The sequence below is a fragment of the Trichomycterus rosablanca genome, chromosome 3 (genome assembly GCF_030014385.1).
Source record: "Trichomycterus rosablanca isolate fTriRos1 chromosome 3, fTriRos1.hap1, whole genome shotgun sequence".
In the NCBI taxonomy this organism is placed as follows: domain Eukaryota; kingdom Metazoa; phylum Chordata; class Actinopteri; order Siluriformes; family Trichomycteridae; genus Trichomycterus; species Trichomycterus rosablanca.
In genome coordinates this window covers 39,993,431-40,016,633 of record NC_085990.1, presented here as the reverse complement: position 1 = coordinate 40,016,633, position 23,203 = coordinate 39,993,431, and the positions used below count along the sequence as shown (strand labels likewise).

Below are 23,203 nucleotides of genomic sequence, written 5' to 3'. Positions count from 1 at the left end.
AGCTGACACTGCGCTCTGACCACAGCTTCCAAACAAGCTGGGATATGTGAAGAAAGAATTTTGTTGTACTGTACATGTGTATATGTATGTATGACAAATAAAGGCATTCTATACCCTAAACAGGGTACCAATCCATCGCGGGACTTTGGCCAGCCTACCCTCAGACTTGGCTAATCATGTCTGTGTAGATGCCCAACCTGCTGATAGTGTTCTAGACCACTGTGCGACTCAAGCGCCTATTCCTAAAATAGATACTCGAATTACGTATAATAGCCAAAAGTCTGTAGACATTACTTGTTTTGGCTATTTCAAATACACCAACTGGTAACAGATGCTGAAAATTAAGCACCAAGCCATTTAGCTTTTATAGAACAATATTGGCAGTGGATTGGTACATACTGATGCCAAGTCAATTTTTATGCAAGCCAATTCATCAGATCTCTGACCAGTTTGAGCTGCCTAGGGCTGCCTGACTGCAGAAAGCCCTAAACTTAATCCTTTTTAATACCTTCAGATTAAATTCAAACTGTTATGGGTGCAGGTTCCCACCTAGCCAACCTTATCCAGTTTGAACCGAGATCCTACAGCACAGAACATTTTTGACTGGTTATTGTCTCACAGGTATGTAAGTAAAGAAGACACTGTTAAAGATGACACCCCAGTAATCTGTACTTTTTATGTTATGGTTTACCACTGATGGAAAATAACGCTAATCATTATTTTTCTAATGCTTCCATGGCCTGTTATTACAGTAACAATTAATGTATGACAGGTGTCCATAAACTTCTGACTGTTTAGTTAATAATAAAGGTATATTCATGAGAACAAACACCACCACCACAAGTATTTCGGATAGCACTTTATTAAGTATATTCTCATACACAGTGTGTCTGGGGGTTGGCATTGTGGCACATGGCATTCATTACAGTGCAAATATGTAGATAATGTATGAGAATGGGGAGAGGGCGGGGGAAAATGCAGTTTGTATAAATATGTATGTGCTTATAGAGTCTCTATTGCCTCATGGCAAAACGTGCCTTCAGTCGCAAAACATGCACTGCATTCTGTGATCGAGTAAACATCACATATGTATACCTGCCATATTTCATATGTGTTATTGCTTTGTCTATGATATTAAGGTAGGTGATGTGAATTTAACTAATACAAATGGAGCTAGTTCTCTGGGGACATGTTATCTGTTATCTGTTTTGAGTGTGGCAAACATAGTAACCCATGTTCAGGTCATCGTATGTATTGTAGTAATCTCATCTTTACAAAATCTGTACATTTAGAAATGGTATAGAAACTATAGTGTGATCTCCATCTCTGGTCCATGTAGTCAGCCTGTAAATCACATGTTTCTTAAATGAAAGACAGAACAGAAAAACACCCAGTGTTTAGCTATGTTCACATGTGTAACAATGCGCAGAGAGCTTCGCTGGCGGTGGGTTGTGTATAGAGAAAATGAAGGAAGGGTCAGCTGATGGATGAGTCTCAGATCTCTTCAGCACACAACACCAGTGCCAACTCGGTTCTGTAGAGTTTCCCCCCATCCGACAGAGCCATGATAGCCTTCTTATATACAGGGAGTTTGTTGGCCTCAAGAACCTGTAACAATTTAAAGGTCTGTACAAGCACTACTGCACAGCAATCACACGCTACTAAACTGCTGCATCATTCACTTTCTTTGTTTATTTGCTGCATCATTTAACTGATAACTTTTCTAGCTCTGGAGATAATTTACAAATTATGAACCCTTATTTTTTTGGAAGTTAAATATTTCTGATTGCAACTGTATTTATATTTCTCACTTTAGGTGTACATGCTGGGTAACTTTAAATTAAACTTATCCCACTGTATCCGACTAAATGTTCTACTTTTTGGGAATTTATTATTAAGTATAAAAGTATCTATTAAGTATAAAAATATTTATGTCAAAAGAGAGAGATGCTGGTCACTTTGTGGCTAATACATTGAGCAAAACACTTTAAATATAAACCTACAAGTAAAATTACGTAAAAGAAGTGCATCGACTGCATTGTATGATGTCCAAAACCCAGTTCTAGCTGATTTAGACCAGTTTCTATGTTAACTGTGAAATCTTCCACTCTTCATCACGGCACCTGTTAGTGGGTGGGATATATTAGGCAGCAAGTGAACATTTTATCCTCAAAGTTGATGTGTTAGAAGCAAGAAAAATGGGCTAGCGTAAGGATCTGAGTAAGTCTGACAAGGGCTAAATTGCAAATTGTGATGGCTAGACGACTGGGTCAGAGCATCTCCAAAACTGCAGCTCTTGTGGGCTGTTCCCAGTCTGCAGTGGTCAGTATCTATCAAAAGTGGTCCAAGGAAGGAACAGTGGTAAACCGGTGACAGGGTCATGGGCGTCCAAGGCTCATTGATGCACGTGGGGAGCGAAGGCCGGGCCGTGTGGTCCGATCCAACAGACGAGCTACTGTAGCTCAAATTGCTGAAGAAGTTAATGCTGGTTCTGATAGAAAGGTGTCAGAATACACAGTGCATCACAGTTTGTTGTGTATGGAGCAGCAAAACGGGACCAACACACTATTAGGAGGGTGGTCATAATGTTATGCCTAATCGGTGTATAAGGATGTTTATTATTATTGTTATTGCATTCACAGAGCCTCTGTGAGAGACTCTGTCGGTGTGATCCTTCTCTGCAGACAAGATTAAAACTCTTCTCTACTCACAATCCAGTCTTTATTATGGGTTTCTACCACAATAGCAACTATAAAGCACACATTTTTAGCATTAGGCAAATGTAGACTGCTTAAAAAGCCTGCCAAGAAACTAAGACAACACTTTTTCTGTAGTACAATCATTTTGGCAGTGATCCTCATGTTTTTTTTCCCTAAAGCCATGTTTAGCCACCTCCAAAGGGTTGCATCTGCATGCAGGGCACACACACGGAGCAGGAGATTGGATTCTGACTGACTCTAGCATGCTTTCATGAGTCCGCTCCAAGAAATTGTTTCTATAACTCCATCCAGGCACTGCTGACAAAATAATGTTCTAGTGTTTCATTCATCTCCAAAAAAGAAATCTGTCTGAGTGATTGTGGCAGTGAGGTCTCACCTTTTTGTTTTTCTCGCACAGGTCTCTGAGCAGGGCGTCCAGCTCGTTTTCGTCCATATAACCGTTTCTGTCCTAGAAAGGCAGAGGAAGAAGGGATTTGTCAGACACACAGGAAAGGTAATGTCATGTCATTTTACTGCCATTTCATCTTAATTTCTATAAATTAGAAAAGCTTCACTGGGCACTCAAAGACTAAAAAGGAGAGAAAGCAGGCATTGAGGATTGGTTTTGCTCTGTCAGTGTAATGACACGCTGGCTGTTATAGTTTCATTTCACGCTATGAAAAAATGAAGCCCACACCTCACCACTGATGCACCAGTTGTAGCAACCTACAAGAACTGCAAATAAACCCATCCTGAAAGATAATTAAGATAGAAAAATACTGTGGCCACAATAACACAAACAAAATAATGCAAGTGGCCAAACTAACAAAAACAAAGAAACAAAAGACTAAAAAAAAAGAAAGGAAAACTGGTTGTCATGATATCGTAAGTGCTTCAGCTGACCGGCAACGACAAAGTTCCACAAAAACGAGTAAAGAAAGAAAACCCAGAACAAGCCAGGGCAATGAATCAGCAGCACCCAAACAGCTGGCACAGTCTGTGCTCGGGATGGATTTAAACATAGTAAGGGCCGACACCAAAAAAAACTGATTGACCCCAGCATCAAGTTTTAAGAGAAAGCAGGTTGCCAATAGAGGAGCTGGCAACTCTGTGAGGAAGAAACCGGGATGAATAGAAACACTTCCACCTGGAGCTAATTAATGCTCAACAAGGCACAGAAGACTTTGAGGAAAAACCTACAGGTCAAAAATGTGTGCCTCCATTCCCTCTGTTATCCATAAATGGAAGGGCAGATGGGCATGATTCTTCAATTGTGCCCCCTGCCAATCTCCACTTTATTTGTGGCACCAGTTTGGTGAAGGTTTTCTGTTATAGCTTGACTGTGCCCCTGCACACAAAGCAAGGTCCATGAAAATGGTTTGATGAGTTTGGTGTGTAGAAACCAACACTTTTTTAAGCACAAATTTCCACAGACAGAATCAATATTGTGTACAGCCTTCCCAAAACAGTAAAGGCTATTATTAGCTACCTAGTAGGGGAAGGGCGGCACGGTGGCTAAGTGGGTAGCACTGTTGCCTCACAGCAAGAAGGTCCTGGGTTCGATCCTCAACTGGGTTGGTCAGTTTCCTCCCACAGTCCAAAGACATGCAGGTGAGGTGAATTGGAGACACTAAATTGTCCATGACTGTGTTCGATATAACCTTGTGAACTGATGAATCTTGTGTAATGAGTAACTACCGTTCTTGTCATAAATGTAACCAAAAAGTGTAAAACATGACGTTAAAATCCTAAATAAACAAGCAATCATTAAGAAATGGTTCGATTAGTTTGTTGTGTAGAAACAAATACTGTTTTGTATCAATGGGCACAATTTTACACAGACACTCCAAAATAGTGTGTACAGCCTTCCCAAAACAGTAAAGGCTGTTATAGCTATTCAGTAGGGGAAAATACTGTATATTAATGCACATTGGTTTGGATTGGGGTGCCAGGCACGTTTTGTACACTCAGCACCTTAATATTACATAAAAACCTCTGGGATTATGTATACAGGATTTATCTGAGGTGTGCCTGACAATGTTAATGTGATGCAGAAATGCTTAAACAAAAGCAAAAGGTGTATCATTCATCATGTCCTATCAGCCTGAATTCAGTCCCGTTACCCACATCCATCAGACTGATTAGTGGAGCTTAATAGTGGCAAAATTCTATGGCTGAAACAGATGTGTGCAGACCGTGTTAACAGCATGCCAGGCTGCACCGTGATGCCTCACAGCTCTGCTAATGACTGTGTTGTCTTTATTTATGCCAAACCCTCTTTGTGGGTATTTAGATAACCCAGCAGCCTTGTGTTTTTGTGTGGGTGAAAGTGTAACCTGAACCCGCCAGTCAATAACTATCAGATGTGCTGTCATCAGCAGCCCAGTATTTACCCTATTCAGGGACACAGTAATACATTATGGTGAAGCTGGTGCCAGAAACTTCAATAGTGCTGGGGTGATATCCAGACAGGACACACTCTGTATACTAATAACTGCTCCTCTCAGCTCCCAAGAATAGCCTTGACTCTAGCGAATGTTAAACTGATCCATACACGTGTAATACTTCTGAAACCTTAGACATAGGTTATAAGAATAAGGGTTATCCAGGGCAGATGGGATGTCTTTATTTGTCATGTGTATATACTGTATATACGTGTGTGCAGTACAATAAAATTCGTTATTTGCATATAACAGCTTCTTTGGAAGTTAGGGTTAGAGCTCAGACACAGCCACTGTTCTGCGCCACTGGAGTGTCTTGTTTCCTGTGTGTCTCTGTGTCCCAAAGTTGTGTTTGTGTACCTAAGTGCTAGTGCTAGTGCTAGAGAACCCAAGAACAAGCCTGGGACGGTAATGAACAAGCGGCACCCAAAGAACTGGCACTGTCTGCACTTAGGATGGAATCAAACATGGAAAAAACTGACATCCCACCTATGGGGTAGTTTGTCATCCAGGAAAACAGAAACAGATTGACACCAACACCCAGTTCTAAGAGAAAGCAGGTTGCCAACAAAGGAGAAATTGTGATAAATAGAAACCCTTCCACCTGGAGCAAATTAACACTCAACAACGCACAGGAGACTGTTAGGAGAAACCTACAGGTTAATTTGCCTTTATTGTGATGTATACATACACACGTGTACAGTACAGTAAAATTCATTATTTGCATGTCCCAGCTTCTTTGGAAGCTAGGGTCAGAGCTTAGATACAGCCACTGTACAGCGCCCCTGGAGCATCTTGTTTCCTGTATGTCCTTGTTTCCCAAAGTTTTGTTTGTGTACCTACAGTGCTAGAGAATCCAAGAACAAGCCTGGGCCGGCAATGAACAAGCGGCACTCAAACAGCTGGCACAGTCCGCACTCAGGATGGATTTAAACATAGAAAGAACCGACACCCAGTCTGGGGCAGTTCGGCATCCAGGAAAACAGAAACAGATTGACACCAACACCCAGTTCTAAGAGAAAGCAGGTTGCCAACAAAGGAGAAATTGTGATGAATAGAAACCCTTCCACCTGGAGCAAATTAACACTCAACAACGCACAGGAGACTGTTAGGAGAAACCTACAGGTTAATTTGCCTTTATTGTGATGTATACATACACACGTGTACAGTACAGTAAAATTCATTATTTGCATGTCCCAGCTTCTTTGGAAGCTAGGGTCAGAGCTTAGATACAGCCACTGTACAGCGCCCCTGGAGCATCTTGTTTCCTGTATGTCCTTGTTTCCCAAAGTTTTGTTTGTGTACCTACAGTGCTAGAGAATCCAAGAACAAGCCTGGGCCGGCAATGAACAAGCGGCACTCAAACAGCTGGCACAGTCCGCACTCAGGATGGATTTAAACATAGAAAGAACCGACACCCAGTCTGGGGCAGTTCGGCATCCAGGAAAACAGAACCAGATTGACACCAACATCCAGTTCTAAGAGAAAGCAGGTTGCCAACAGAGGAGCTGGCAACTCTGTGAGGAAGAAATCGTGATGAATAGAAACCCTTCCACCTGAAGCAAATTAATACTCAACAACACACATGAGACTTTCAGGAGAAACCTACAGGTCAATTTGCCTTTATTTGTCATGTATACATACACACATGTACAGTACAGTAAAATTCGTTATTTGCATGTCCCAGCTTCTTTGGAAGCTAGGGTCAGAGCTTAGATACAGCCACTGTACGGCGCCCCTGGAGCGTCTTGTTTCCTGTATGTCCCTGTTTCCCAAAGTTGTGTTTGTGTACCTCCAGTGCTAGAGAACCCAAGAACAAGCCGGGCACGGCAATGAAAAGCGGCACCCAAACCGCTGGCACAGTCTGCGCTCAGTATGGTTACAAACATGGAAAGAACTGACACCCCACCTATGGGGCAGTTTGTCATACAGGAAAACAGAACCAGATTCAACCCCACATCAAGTTCTAAGAGTAAGCAGATTACCAACAGAGGAGCTGGCAACTCTGTAAGGAAGAAATTGTGATGAATAGAAACACTTCCACCTGGAGCAAATGAATTCTCAACAACGCGACTGTCAGGAGAAACCTACAGGTCAATTTGCCTTTATTGTCATGTATACATATATAAACTTTCTTACTACTAAAAACAAATCTGTGCATCTGTTAAATAATCAAAACCACACTATATGGCCATTACGCAACAGTATAAGGACACCTGACCATGAGCTTGTTGGATATACCATTACAAAGCTATGGACATTAATATGAAGCACTGTTCTGTGAAGGCTTTTCATAATTATTTTGGAGTGCACCTGTTAGCAATAAAAATTGCTGAAACCTCAGAAATTGGGGGTGTCTACATACTTTTGGCCATATAGTTAGTGTTGTTTGTGGATATTTTTAAGCAGCAGTGACTGACAATATGCTTAGGGTTTATGGAAAAACTAAAGTTACCAAAAGTAAGAAAATTTTTAGCAAAGCCATGCACACGTTGCAACATTATAGTTGTTATAAATAAAATATAGGTATGTACATACCTTATCATATAATTCGAAGATCTTGTTGAACTCTTTTCTAGGCATTTTTACCCCCTATGGAAAGATGAGATAATTGAAATAATTAAAAGCAGTCAGCAAAACAGCGTTGCTTAATTTGTTTTTTATTTGTTTGTAGAGACAAACCTGAAATTTTAGTAGAAAGTTCTCTTGGTCTGGTAGTAGCCTGTTGTGAGATTAGAGATCTAGTGTTAAATATACTGCTCAAAAATTAAGGGAACACTTAAATCACACATTGGATCTCAAAGGTTAAAAATCTTAACTGATATAAAATGTGTCATTTGTTGAGAAGGAAATGATGTAACGACAGTCAGTGGGAATCTAAATAATCAACCCACTAAGGCCTGGTTTCAAAATCACACCAATAATAAAAGTAAAAAAATGTGATCCCATTTGTGTGAATTTGATCATGACAGCTTATAATATGACACATAGTGTGTCCCCATGTGCCTGTATGTACTCCCGATAACATCTGGGCATGCTCGTGATGAGATGGCGGAAGTTGTTCTAGGGAATCTTCTCCTGGATCTGGATCACTGTATTAATGAGCTCCTGGACAATCTTAGCCCTTTTCAACCAATGTGGAATGAGTTCCGTTTCAGTTTTGAACCATTTTGCACATTTCCACCAACAATAAATCATTTTTATGTTCATTGCCAACTGGAACCAAAGAATAGTAAGTTTTTCAGCACAAATCATTACGATATTCATGGCCATGTCAAGTCATAGATAAAAGAGAATGTCTTCTTATAACCAAAATATCCATAATTTATGTTTATGTACAAAACAAACATTTCTAACACCAGCACAACTGTTTGCAGGTAATGGATGTTCTCTGAGAGTATGTTCTCTCAGCTTATTACTATTATCACAACAGTTACTACTGTTTACTTCTGTTGTGCAGCGCCCTCTGTTGATAATGCATCGTTGGTTTCAATAAAAACTAGTGCAAACACAAGCCGGTTCTCTGGTTCTAGAGGTGTGAATGGAACCAGTTCAATCTCAGAGTTATTTTGGTCAAAAAGGGCTCTCTGTCACACTGCATTGGATGCACTAATACAGAATGTCTCAGAGTTTCTCAGTTGTGGGGCTCTGGCAGTGCCCCTCCTGTTCCTTCTTACACAAAGGAGCAAATATTGGTCCAGCTGCTGGGTTGGTGCCTTTCTATAGCCCTGTCCAGCTCTCCAAGTCTCTGTGTCATAATGTGATGATTATGTGTTCCCTTATTTTTGAGCAGTATAGAATGTTAAGATAGATTTATAACTTACAGTTTAAAAAAGAAAAGGCTTGTAAAGGCTTTTAGGAATATAAAAAAGACAAACCTTGCCATTTCTGCCAGACATAATTTCCCATCATTATTTGAATCAAAGATTTTCAGCTGCAGAAAAGAAACATTGCAATTACATTTTTAGCAAATTTTAAAGATATAAAAAAAAGACATGCTAATATTCATGATGCTCTTACTGTGGTTGATGTGTATTCTTCTAATTTCTTGTCATCAAAAGGTTTTTTTGCTCTTTGAAGCAGATCCTTCAAAAAATTCTAAAAGGATAAAAACTGAATTCTTAGAAGGCCTTAAAAATGCTATTAGAATCTATACAAAAACAGCATCAGCACAATTATTATACCTATCTGAATGTGACACTAAGGAGAAAATTGATACAAAGCAGTTTTACAAGAAACTATCATGTAAATGTACAAATGTATAATAATTTTTTCATTCTGATGCTTTATCCTGAAAGCCACTCCAAGGCCGTACAAGCCTTTTGATAGGTCTGATTTCATAAAGTGGTGACAGTCTTTATTTATTTATTTTTTGTTGTTAAAAGCTTCACTTACCCATCTCATGAGGTAAATAATATTGTTTTTTGTCTTCTACACATTATTGTACATAAAAACTAGAAAACTGTTGACGTTATCCTTTCTCCATAAGTTAAAACCCACTAATTGTCATATTTGTATCACCTTCGATCCACTTTGTGAACAAAACATATTATTATTCTAAAAATAGTAATGCACTTTAAATGCAAGTATGCATGTCATTTTATCTTCTGTTTATAATCTTTTGGCCTGTAGTCAAACAATTCTGGTCAAAATTCAGTGTCATGACAAGATTGTATTATTTTCCTATGACACTGCGCTCTTTGCTATTTTCTACCAATTTTTGTTTTGGTTTCCTTGTAGTAGTAGTTTTTTTCCATAGGATATGTTGGTAGGTAAATTGGCCACTCAAAACAAATCTTTGATCTGTTGGTTAGCCTGTAATTTTTTATCAGCATTGTAAATCTTTAGCTGCATTTTATGGCTTCATGAGCAGATCAGCAGGAGTTAAGATGTACCATTTTTTACTTAACTATGTCATTTCTATCTTTAATGTTGTTGTTTTTTTGGTTTTTTTTGGCAGTTTCACTGTAATCTTGGTGTAGCTTCGAACAGACTGTTAAACAACAGTATTTAAGTGTAAGTGTTTAACAGACTTCAAAGCACAAAAGTAGTTAGTAAGTCTGTTTTAGTGTAGTGACTTAAAAGTGTAGATGAAGGAAGTCCAAATATTACAGGTACAAGTACAGTACCAATATATGTATACTTTCTTACTGTTCTATTTGGTTCAGTGCAATAAGCACACTAGCCTCACAGCAAGAAGGTCCTGGGTTCGATTCCCAGATTCTCCACATGTCTGTGTGGATTTCCTCCGTGAGCTCTGGTTTCCTCCCAAAGACATGTAGTCAAGTTAATTGAAGCAACTAAATTTGCCCAAGATGTGAATGTGTGTGTTTGCCCTGTGATGGCAACCTCTCTAGGGAATTTCCTACCTTTTGCCCAGTGAATTAAACCCACCTAAACCCTGACCAGGATAAAGTGGTGATAAACAGATAATGAACGAATAAGCAAATGCCAGATCACTGTACTGAATGTTCTCTGTATTTTTTTAATCCTGTACACATATTCTCATTTTATGATTCATTTGATTTAGAATGTGTATGTACTGTATTTGGGTTAGTGATTAAATCATTTTGCTCTGCTTTGTATTTTAAACCTTGAGGGTTGTGTTAATTAGGATTGTATTGCAACAGCTTTTGACTACTCTTTCGAAAATGCTCAGGTGCAAACAATCATTATATTAATACCATGGGAAAAGGGCAGCACTTCCCAAAGAGCCAATGGTTCACTTGACTGTGACTGACCTAGTCATAATTCATACACCATAAGCTGTCAGGTACTGCCTGTCATATACACTGTAAAAGGTCAGCGTTGTTTCAGAGTGACAGATTAATACAGAATCTGTGGAGTGAAGGTGGACAGGTAATTGTTTGCAGTACTAGCCTATAGGGTTGTATTTTAGTTACAGGAGCTGAGTGAAATATGTGAGCAAAATATTTTGAGTGAAAAGCCCTGCAGACTTTGATATTTGAATTTATACCCTCTAAGTCAATATAGGATGAATTCTTCTTACCTTAAGCTCATCAGCCTCGATGTAACCACTGTGATCTGCATCATAAGTTCTCCAGGCCTGTAGGAGAGTACAGTATTTATATATCAAACAAGTTTCTCCAAAGGCTACAGTCATTAGTATAGTAATGGGCAGATATTTCTAAAAATACCTCCATAAATTCTGTACAGGACTTTAGCTGCTGGCGGAAAAACAGCAAAAAATTTTCCTCTGTTGGTAGTATTTGTACCAACTGAAACAAAAGGAAAAATATGCATTAGTTGTATTAGCTATCGGTAGGGTTCTACTAAATTCACAGGAAAATGTGCTTAATTTCACGTACCTAATTTTTCAAAAATCACATAATTCATGGATTTTTAAAGAAAAGTGCCACATTTCATGGCAATCATTAAAAACCCCTCATAAATTGAACGATAGAATAAATGGAATCTACGATACATATAGGGTGGCCAGCCATCCGGCTTTAGGTCGGACAATCCGGTTTTTCAGCTACCAGTCCTCCGCCTATGCAACGCTAGGACGGACACTTAAAAATCCTCCTTTTGGAGTGAACTGGTTAAATTTTTGATCAATTATATCTGTCATTGGCTCAGGTACATGTCAAAACAAATGATTTGTATTTAATTGATTTAACAACCTCATTTGACTGCTTATAGTGCTACCTATCGTGGGCGCCAATCGCAGAAGGTCCACCCTCTAAATGCTAGTCTGTGATTGGGTGGTTGAATTTCGCCCGCTCGCTCTGTTCTGCATGCATCTTTTTGTGACTATGAATGTGGCCACCCTAGATACATAGCATAGCCTACCTTAATGGTTGAATGTAAACCTATAACATCCAGCGACGGTGTGAAATCAGCAAACTCAGTTACCTGAGTAGTGTTTTTAGCTGCTTTAGACTTTGACATCTTGGACATTTTGACTAAGTGATTGCTAACACAATTGCTAGAACCGCCTCATAGTGCAAATTAACCAGTAAACGTGAGGCACTTTAACACTATGTGAATGAAAAACGTTAAATTGCTAAACACAAACCTTAAAGTTTGAATTTCACAGCAAAATCTAGTTTGTCTAGAGCAGATGTTCTTTGTGGGTAACTGACATTATTTTAAAGGCTCTTTTAAATAATCTAAATAATCTGTGACTACAGCTATGTGACAAAATGTGTGCTACAGCTACGATGCATCCAGGGAGTCTGACTGTTGTTGTTTTTCTTATTCTGTGTTAGTATGACATGCACGCCACCTAATCAATGTCCGCCTGTGACAAATTAGCATCAGAAATTCAAGCTACATCACAAACACCCTTAATACAAATTGGATAAATGCATTGAGGGTGGATTGAAAAACTGCAAATGCATTAGAATGAGTGGGTCTCTTTTATACTACAATTCACATTAAACATCATTCATTCTTTACCTCAATAATGTCAATTTTTCCATCAGCATTTTTCTCATATGCTTCCACAAAAGCCCTCATTTGGTCTGTTAGTTCCTGTAAGATACATATAACAAAAGGAAGGATATTAATTTTATAGTTAAGATTGGAGGTACACCCCTCCTAATTATTTAGGGCACATGTAGGTCATTGCTAATGACTGCTAACAGGTGTGTAAAAGCAATTATAAAATATAAAATAAATTATAGGTCTGTGGAAGGCCTATCCATGTTTCAGATTGTGCACATTGTGACCATCCAGAAAGACATGGTTTGGTGAGTTTGATGTGGAGAAACTCCAGTGACCTGCACAAGTCCTGACCTCAACCCAGCTGACACCTTTAGGTTAAACCGGAATGTCCAACAACAGTGCGATCCCTTAAATGAATGGCCACAAATTCCCACAGACATCAAAATCTTGTGAAAGGTGTTAAAGTCCACAGCATCCATTTCCTCCAAAAAATATCTGGAATACTGATTTGTCTGACCACAATACATGTTTCCACTGTGTGATGATCCATCCCAGATGCCTCTAAGCCCAGAGAACTCAACACAACTTTTGGACATGGTTAACATAAAGCTTCTCATGAAGTTTAAAGTGACATTTGAGAATGCAACTCCATATTGTAGTGCTTGACAAAGATTTGCCAAAGTCATCCCTTGCCCATGTGGTTATATCAGCTATTGACAAAGGACAGTTCTTGATGCAGTACAGTCTGAGGGATCGGAGATCATGGGTGTTCAGTTTAGACTTGCGTCCCTGCCCTTTACACATTGAGATTCCTTCAGATTCCATGAATCATTCAATGATATTCTGCACTGTAGAAAGAGAAATATGCAAATCACTTCTAATCTTTCTTTTAGGAACATTGTGTTTAAACATTTCAGTAATTGTCTCACACATTTGTTGACACACTGAAAATCCTTTGCCTATGTTTGCTTCTCAAAGACTGCTTTAGTTCCAAATCATGCTTACAATCATCTGTTGACATCACCTGTTTGAAATCACATCATTATTTAGACTTTTACCTCATTACTAGCCCGAAATTGCTTTTGTCCCAACATTTTTTCAATAAAGGCCTTAAATCCAGGAATGGATGTAAAGTAACGAATGAAATGAAGTTGACCAGACAAAACATGAGATATCTTAAAAGCAGACGCTTTTATCCAAAGCAACTTACAATTATCACTGAATACAAAATAAGCAATTGAGGGTTAAGGGCCTTGCTCAAGGGCCCAACAGTGGCAACTTGGTGATGGTGAAGCTTAAACCAGCAACCTTATAATTACTAGTCCAGTACCTTAACACTGAGCTACCGCTGTCCTCATACTGTCTGTATTGAAATAAAAGGCACTGTGAAGAAAATATAAGAAACACTGGGTTTTTTTTGCATCTTCTGTACTGTCCCATCATTTTATGATTTGTGGTTGTACTTTTTGGCTATAAGCCAAATAAAGTTTATATGGTTTCTCAATCCTTTATGCACTTTGGGTTTCCACATATTGCTAAACAAAGTGATGGCTTACACTGACTATAAACATGTAATAGTTTGCCAGAAAATAAATGAACATGTCAGGGCAGTGTAATGGGTCACGGAGCACAAATTACACAATGATCACAAAACCACTGGTCCATACCTAATGCATTTACTGAAATCTCAAAGATGTTAATCTGACCTGTACTCTTAATCGATATTTGAACTCTCATCTACTGAAATCCAGTATTGATCAAGAGATGATGAGTCTCGTTTTTTAGTCTTGATTACTCTCATGCCCCATCTTCTGCTTATATGGAGTTTGTCCTTGAGAGTGTTCCTTGGTGTTATTAGAAGTGTGGATTTCTGCAAATTGAAATTGTGTCCATAAGTGTTATTAATAGTGCTGTACAAAACACTATACTTTAGTTATTAACTACACTTACTAGCTCCTGGGGTTCTTGTCATTAGGTGTCTTACAGATTAGAATGCAATGAAAACACCCCCTTTTTCACTTTCCTGAAGATAACAGCATCACTGTATGCTACAAATAATGACGTACTTATTGTGCTGTAAAAACACATCTGATAACTGATGTTATGGCATATTAGTCCAACTGATTGAATTAAAATGACTAGACAAAAAAAGAAATGACAAAACAAAAACTAAGTAAAAATACAACACATCTTGTTTTATTTTAGGAACATAAATATACAATGTCTGTCTGTCTGTCTGTCTGTCTGTCTGTCTGTCTGTCTGTCTGTCTGTCTGTCTTTTTTATTGTATCTATCTCTTCTGAAAAAGTAACTGCCCCAAGCATAAAATATGAAAGTTGACAAATGCAATTGTTCAGTCTGTTTCGCAAATTAAACATCAGGTCTGTCAAATATAAATCAAACTAATTTTAAACCTTCACAGTCAAATCTTGACACAATCTTAAAGTTTCTCCAGATACTCTATGCCAAGATAATAAAAAATAAATAATTGAAATTTATTAGATGGAAATGGTTACAAGGTCAAGATCTAGGATCATAAGCCATTTTAAGATTTATTAGCTTTGAAGGAAAAGAAATTTGGAATAAATTACAATTTCAGTAGGGGCTCAGTGAAAGCCTAAGCTTAGGCATGACTTAATAGTCAGTGTTTGATTGCAACTATTGTTATTATTACATTTATTTTTCCCGATGGGTAACATATGTTTTAGATAACTTTGTTCCTTAAATACAGAAAAGCTTCATTCTAAAAAGTATTTTGTCATTTATCTTATATTTCCATTATGTAATATCATGCTAGTGTGAGTGATATTAACACAAAATGAGGGCAATTGTATATAATGTATGATTTCCTATTCTAAAAAAACTAAAACAAACAAATGTATTAAATAAGGGAGGAATCATTGTATAAAAATGCACTGTAGGCACTGTAGTTAAACATTACACACAGTTCTGTACTACTGAAGACCATCTGCCATCACAAACTGATCATCTTTGTTCATGGTAACTGTGTAAATGCTTTGATTGAACATGTTGCCCTAAATAAGAATTATTTGCTGATTGTAATATTTATTTTCACTTCAGGTCAGTACCATAACAGTATTTATTATTATGACACTATACCTTCCAGTGTTAAATGAAATGTGTTTAACAGTAAAATAAATCAAATCTGTTTCTATGGAATGATGATTTTCAACCATAACTCTTTGCACATTATTAAACTGATTATCTAATAAGAGTTTCTAATCTGGTCTCTAATATAGATGCAATGATCATTAAACTGCATAACTATTGACAGCTTAAACACATTGAGAATGCAGGGTAGAATGCTAACAACTACATTGACTGATAATAAGGAATGACACAGCATGAGGAATGATGAGGGTGGGGTAAACTAAGCAGCATTTAAAAATATTCCAGAAAGAAAATGTGCAAATTTAAGATAAAATTAGCAGGTTTATAAGAACTGTTTCAAATAATAACACATGTAAGGTCTTGGGAAACAGCAAGAATTCAGTTGAGCAAGCTAAGAAAATAACAATGACTTCCTATAATTATCAATAATTTTGAATATTTCATAACATAAATTTTTTTTACTGTAATCTGATCCATCAACATGTTGTCTGACTATAACAGCTGGCAGTTGTAGCCTAGCAGTTAAGGTACTGGGCTAGTAAGCAGAATGTTGCGGGTTCAAACCCCACCACTGCCAGGTTCCCAGAAAGTCCCTTAACCCTGAATTGCTTAGACTGTATACTGTAAGTCGCTTTGGATAAAAGCATCTGCTAAATGCCGAAAATGTAATGTAAATAACACGTGATGCATGTAAACAGCACACAAACACAGACAATATAGTTTATATTATGTAGCAGATATTGACAAGTGAAATGATATAAAGTGGTGAGAGAGAAATCTGTGTAATAGGAGTATGGGCCAGTGACTGTTGATTAAAGCACAAAAGACAAAATATACTGCCCCATTTGACTGCCCATTTCATAATACATCCACTTTAAGACAGCCTTTTATCAGCCCTGGCCAAATTATATACATGTTTTACTTTTGAAGTGAACACAACCTCTCCAGCAAACTACTTTGAAAATGGCACATTTTTTTAAATGTTAATGCTCACTTATTGAAATTAAATTTAAAAGCTTAATATAAAATTATGGTATGTGTGAAAGTCTGGACATCTTATTGTCTAATCTCAGAACTTAATTAACTCAAACTTTTAATTGACTTATAAGATTTATTAGGCAGGACAATAATTGTCATTAGGAATCCTCATCTAATGGTAATTCAGGAGCATATTATATTCTTTAATCCTTTAATCCTTGTGGTAACACTTAACAATCATAGGCTGACTGAGAATATGAAAATTAAGGTAACTTATGTGTGCAAAGGAAGGCGGACTGTAAAAAAAGATATCAAATGTCATTAAGAAATTGCAGTTAATTAAAACTGAAAGTCAGGGCAAGATCTGGAAGACCAAAAAAGTGTCAGCTAGAACTGCTTGTATTCTAGTTGAAAAGGGAAAGCAGAACTTACTATATGACAGCAAATGAGGGATGCTGCATTAAAATCTACATTTAAAAGTCATTAGAACAAACCCTTACACACAACCTCAATGTCAATATGCAAAAACATTCACATAATCAGTAATTTTGGTGCTATGTACTAAAATAAATAAATTAATTAAAGAGAAAGAAATAATTATTTGGCCACAATCACTAAAAGTATTTTTGGAGAAAAAATGAACAGCATTTGAACACCTTGCCAGCTGTTAAGGATCAGCGTCTACTATTATGCTTGGGAGTCGTGTGGCAGCAAGTGACACAGCAAACAATGAAAGATAAATGGAAGAATGGTTTCTACAATAAAATGTTAAATACATAAACCAAAAGACACAGGAGAACATGCAAACACCACACAGAAGGGATCCTGGCTGCCCGACTGGGGAATTAAACCCAAGCCCATCTTGCTATGAGGCAACACTACCCAACATGCCACCCCACACAGGCATCTAAAGAACTAAAGCAATATAGAAGGATGCATTTATTTGTCATATATACATATACACGTGTACCTTTTGATTGCTAGCCCAAAGCTCGACCCACTAGGCTACCACTGTTCCAGTGTACACTGATCAGCCATAACATTAAAACCACCTCCTTGTTTCTACACTCACTGTCCATTTTATCAGCTCCATTTACCATATAGAAGCACTTTGTAGTTCTACAATTACTGACTGTTGTCCAACTGTTGGGGGCCAGTGATAGCTCAGTGGTTAAGGTACTGGACTAGTAAACAGAAGGTTGCTGGTTCAAGCCCCACCACCACCAAGTTGCCACTGTTGGGTCCCTGAGTAAGGCCCTTAACCCTCAATTGCTCATCGTGTTCCGCTCACTGTGTAAGTCGCTTTGGATAAAAGCATCTGCTAAATGCTGAAAATGTAAATGTTTCTCTACATACTTTTTTAGCCTGCTTTCACCATTCTTAAATGGTCAGAAGCCCCACAGAACCACCACAGAGTAGGTATTATTTAGGTGGCGGATCACTCTCAGCACTGCAGTGACTGACATGGTGTGTTAGTCTGTGTTGTGCTGTATGAGTGGATTTAGAGGTTCCATGAACATCTGGCCAAGTCCCCTTTGTATATGGCCATAAGTATGATGACACCTGACCATGATCTTGACAGGGTTAACATACAGCATGTACTTTTCATGATCAAACATTAGCAGTGTATAATGGGTCGTACTGAACAGCTTAGTGAGCACAATGTGCTTGAATACATAGCGCCATCTTTAACGTTTTGTGGATAAGAAATAATGGTATGGTGTGACTTTTTGGTGTTTTGGGGTAAGTCCTTTAGTTTCACTGAAGTATAATCGTTATGCTATAGAATGCAGTGGTATTTTAATAAATGTTAACCTTTTTGGCAATAGTTTAGGGATTTTTTTTTGTTTTACAATGACAGTACCCCCATTGACAAAGTGTCCAGAAAGAAATGGTTTTGCTGAATTCCTGCTGAATTTAACGTTTGCCAATACGTTTAAAATGAATTGGAATACAGACTGTATGCCAGGCACTCCTTTTGATGCTTCATGACTAAATGAAAACCATCTTTCAAAATCTAGTGAACAACCTTTATAACATTTGTAACCTTTGGACATTTGGACATTTGTAACATTTATAACAGCAGAGGTCACCAAACAATTTATTAACATTTGTCTACATACCTTTTACCATGGTGTCAGTCAGCAATGTAGATATGGAAGGTTGGGACATTTTTAAATGCAATAACAATAACAACCTGTGATTTATTAATTCTCTTGAACTTTACCTGATACCAAGCAATAACAAATGACTTCTAATGTATTGGTTGACCAACTTGATTGTATTTTGTAATACACCTATTTTAAATTTGATGCCTAAAACACAGGCAAAATAAAAGTAAACATTTTTAAAACCGTTAATTAATTAATAAGCAGGTGAATTGGTAAAAGGTGATGGTATCTAATGTCTAGTTCACACTACACGACTTTTGCCCAGATTTGCGCTCGGCGACCGGATCGAGATATCTAGCATGTCAGATATCTGAATGGGTGTTTCCCGACTGGCAATGAGTGCTATGTCGAACAGCCAATGAGAACACAAGATACAGCGTGAGGAGAAACGCAGGAGAGGAGTGTGGCTGTACAGGGGCTTAATATAGTTTATATCATAATACACTGGCACACACACACACAAGTTTTACAGTATTTCTGACCTTATCATTCTATACAAAACACCCATGCTGCATTGCTAAAATATTTATTAACCTCCAACTCACTATAGAACAATCCGAGCAAAATCCACTAAGATTCTTTTTTTTTCTCTTTGTTTTTACGTGCACAAACTTTGATCGCTCGCTACTTGTTGATGTGCATGTTTGGACGTGGTATCATTAAACCTTTCGTCACATCTCGCGTGTGTTTTCGTGACAAAAGGTAGTTTGGGAGACCAGATTGGTGATAGATCGTGTAGTGTGAAACCCCCATTACCGAACAGTCGTGTAGTGTGAAATATACACAGACTGAAAAGACTTCCGAGTGCAAGAGATTCAGTCGTGTAGTGTGAACTGTACAGCGACCTGACAAATCAGAAAGTCGTGTAGTGTGAACTTGGCATAAGGAGAATCCACCAAAGACCAAAGATCCAGAGATGCCCATGGCTATTTCAATAAGACAAAGCCAGGCCTCATTCTGCATGTGCTACAACAGGGTGGCTTTGACGAAGCAGAATGCATGTGCTTGACTATCCTGCCTGCAGTCCAAATCTGTCTCCTATTGAAAATGCATGCTAAGGAGAATCAGTCAAAGGTGGCTATGGATTGAGCAGTGTTGTATGAAGAAAGAATGTGCAAAAATACCAATTGCAAAACTGCAACAATTAGTATCCACAATTAAATAAAATTAATAAAACATTTTTGTCAGTTAAATGAAGGTTTGTGAAAATTAACAAATCAGAGACTCTTGTTTTTATTGCATTTTACAAAATGTCCTAACCTTTCAAGAAATAGTTTTTGTAAAATAATGATTTTGATAAATGTTGTTCAGGTTTGTAATTTTAATGTAATTATAACTTCACCCTGCACATTTTACACCTTGTAAAAGGTTATGACTACTTAATCTCACAAGAAATGCATACCAGTTCAAAAGAATGGCTGGCCAGTGTATGAATAGGATGTTAGTGAGTGTTTTTTAAAAAATACTTCAGTACATTAGCATGATTTTAAAACTTTAAATTGTAATTTGATTTATATTTCTGTTTTGTCACTACTGTATCATGATACAGCAACAACTGTCACTGGTATTACATTACTTAAATATACAATATTTAATATTTATTTAGAAGGATTACATTCATGTTTTTAATTTTATTGTAATCATTTAAGCAGAATTTTATTTTTGAAATTTTGATTGTTATTTTAAAAAAATGTTAGTGGTGTCACACTGATGTTTGGTGCTACACCATAAAAATAAAAATGTAAATTTACACTTAAATATTGAAGATTTAAACAGTTTAGTGGGTTTTAAAACAATTCTCGTTCCACATTATGTTGTCACTGGTGTTGCACTGTGTTAAGTGAAAGACACTGGGGCGACGATTGTATGTTTAGAGCCTAATAAACATAAAATTCTTGCAAGATATGTTGTGTTCTACATTCATACTCTTTATTTTTAACTGCTCTGTTAAAATAAGAAATGTTTAGCTATTTTTATATTCTATTTATATTTTAATGCGGTTCAAATCCAGATCTTTTAAAACAAGGCATCATTTGACGTAAACATTTATTTTAAAAATAAAATGATGGTGTCATGCAGATGAAAAACTAAATTCCCATGAATCAATGTGGTGGCATACAGTAGGAGATTGTGATCAGTGAAAAGGCTATCTGGGGAATAAATAACTCTCTTCATACATACACAGTGACATCATTTGTTCAGTTTTCATATTTTGTGATGAATGAATGAGAAAAAATAAACAGATTATGTTTTAAAGCCTCAAAATAACACAGCCTGGTTAACGTCATCATTTCCCTTTATGTAGTATGTTTTTATTTGCTTTATGTGAATTTATTAAGATAAAAAATGTTTCATTTGAAAACAGCTTTTAATGTAATATTATTCTAGTTACATGTGATTTATTACATAAATTGTTAGAAGTGTAAATAGATCATGCTGAAGATGGTTAGATAGATATTAATGATTAATTATTATATATTGCAACATCACCCATGCATAACAATCCACCCATATGTTTCTTTCAATTTGAATAAAAAATAGCAGCAGTAAAATGAGTACATTAAAATAAAAACTTACCAGTCCTGCTTGTTTCCGAGCTTGTTGAAGTTCCTTAATGAAGTTCTGCAACTCTTTCCCCTCGATATAACCATTACCTGAGAATTCATTCACATCAGCATCAGTGATAAACTGCACTGCACACTGTATTTCTATTCACTCAGATCTAATACAGCTTGATAAGAATGATAAAAAAGAGATTTGCTGATAAATTGAAAAATAAATCTCTAGTATAATAGGCTCAGACCGTCTGAGACAAAAACATACTGTTGGATATTAATATGAATTCCAAAAGTCACCAAAAAGTGGAAAAAATAATTCGGAGGAATTTCATTTTAAACTTCACAAAGTCTTTTTTTTTTTTTTTTTTTTTTTTTTTTTTTAAATAAAATTTATTTACCGTCGTTGTCATAATGATGAAAGATATCCAGAAATTGAGAAGCAGAAATCTCCACTCCCTGTAAGTAAGAGTTAGCCATGTTTTCAGTACTGATGCTGGTAGGGATGTTGCTGTACTGACTCTCCGCTCCGCTCTCATCACCAGCCTCCCGCTCTCTATATAAACTGCAATAACCGGATTATGCTGAGTCAAGTGGGACAAAATTTTTCCCCACCCATCTTCCCTCATCCACCCATCAACTCATCAGACCTGCTGTTTAGGGCGGGCAAAGGGAGTCGTTGTCAATTTACCATGTTTCCCCTTGCCCAGTGATGAACTGGTGACCTGTTTGTGACGTTTCCTGTCTTTCGCACAAAGAATCAGACCCATCGTGACCTTGACCAGGATAAAGCAATGGCAAAACAGAAAATGATTGAATAAATAATTCAATTAGCTATCCCTGTTCAACTGATGAATCACTGTCACCTGAGCAGGTCTGGTCCCACCTCCTACCCTTTGATTCTGTCACTATGTAACTCCAAGCCTCAGCTGTTTGGCAGCATGAGCAGATTTAATATAGATGTGTGGTGTACTTTTTCTTTTTGTTTAGTAAGCTCATGTTTCTTTTGTTAAAAAATATTTAATCACTGGAGAATATGTGGTCTGCTTAAATGTTTTATGATATATTTACATTATTTTGCCAATGACATACACAGTGTGAGACATTCTGACTGATTTTTGTGGCCATTAACTGTGTAAATGCATCTAAACCTTGTGAGCCTTTGTAAACCTAAAGCTATCTAGAAGAAAGGAAGACAGGAAGGCTAAACAGTTGTTTATTATATTTTATATTAAGTAATGTTTCCTGATAATGTATAATGTATACATAAAGTTGTGTGCAAGAAGACAAAAACATTTCAATTTTATTGTGCTCTTCTAGGCATTAACCAATTAACTGTAATTAACCAGTGCTGGTAGACATGAAAGGCTAGCTGATTTGTAGGTTTTCTGGATTTCTGGTGAGTCACCATCTTGATACGTTATGGTTTAAAAAGGAATACAAGACTTTATATACAGTATATAACAGAATCATTATTTTATGTCAAGTCTGCTAGCTACCGAAAAGTAAAAACAAAAAGTTCCTACAACCTTAAAGTGTTTTATTTCTACTTTCTTATTACAGTTTACAGTATTGCCAAACACAGAATTGGTGGTTGCAACAAGGCAAAACTATTTATTTATATTTGCTGGGAATCAGACCAAATTTCTCCTCTCAGGTGGCAAAACTACATTTACATTGTCCTGTTCACCCAAGACATCAAAATATAGTCAAAAGAATACACCTTAAATAAAAAAGATGTATTTTTCATTCATAAAAGTGCAGTTGTAGCCTAGTGGTTAAGGTACTTGGCTAATAAGCAAAAGGTAGCTGGTTCA

The 23,203-nt window shown here is 37.2% G+C and overlaps 1 protein-coding gene and 1 long non-coding RNA gene across 4 annotated transcripts; one reads left to right on the top strand and one right to left on the bottom strand.

Moving 5' to 3' along the window:
* Positions 1-417: 417 nt before the first annotated feature.
* LOC134309882 (uncharacterized) lies at positions 418-9,220 on the top strand. Of its 3 annotated transcripts, none has more exons than XR_010011233.1 (5): positions 418-621; positions 3,118-3,213; positions 5,986-6,265; positions 6,452-6,751; positions 6,939-9,220. It is a non-coding gene; the product is annotated as an uncharacterized LOC134309882 (long non-coding RNA). The 3 variants fall into 3 exon arrangements; XR_010011232.1 differs by lacking the exon at positions 418-621 and adding an exon at positions 5,506-5,799 and having other exon boundaries at positions 2,199-3,213; XR_010011231.1 differs by lacking the exon at positions 418-621 and having other exon boundaries at positions 2,199-3,213.
* Positions 1,494-21,914, bottom strand: calb1 (calbindin 1). The gene is made up of 11 exons (XM_062991290.1): positions 21,788-21,914; positions 21,409-21,485; positions 12,563-12,637; positions 11,299-11,379; positions 11,151-11,207; positions 9,161-9,238; positions 9,019-9,074; positions 7,823-7,862; positions 7,679-7,732; positions 3,097-3,168; positions 1,494-1,608 (listed from the first exon to the last, which is right to left on the bottom strand). The coding sequence occupies exons 1-11, from the start codon at positions 21,864-21,866 to the stop codon at positions 1,495-1,497; spliced, it is 783 nt and encodes a 260-aa protein (XP_062847360.1). The 5' UTR covers positions 21,867-21,914; the 3' UTR covers position 1,494.
* Positions 21,915-23,203: the final 1,289 nt, after the last annotated feature.

Coding starts and splice junctions, on each gene's coding strand:
- calb1 (XM_062991290.1), bottom strand. CDS start 21,866: ATGGCTAACTCTTACTTACAGGGAGTGGAGATTTCTGCTTCTCAATTT. Junction 12,638..21,408: donor CTCGGAAACAAGCAGGACTG/GTAAGTTTTTAT, acceptor TGTATCTTACAG/GAACTAACAGACCAAATGAG. Junction 7,863..9,018: donor TGTCTGGCAGAAATGGCAAG/GTTTGTCTTTTT, acceptor ATCTCACAACAG/GCTACTACCAGACCAAGAGA.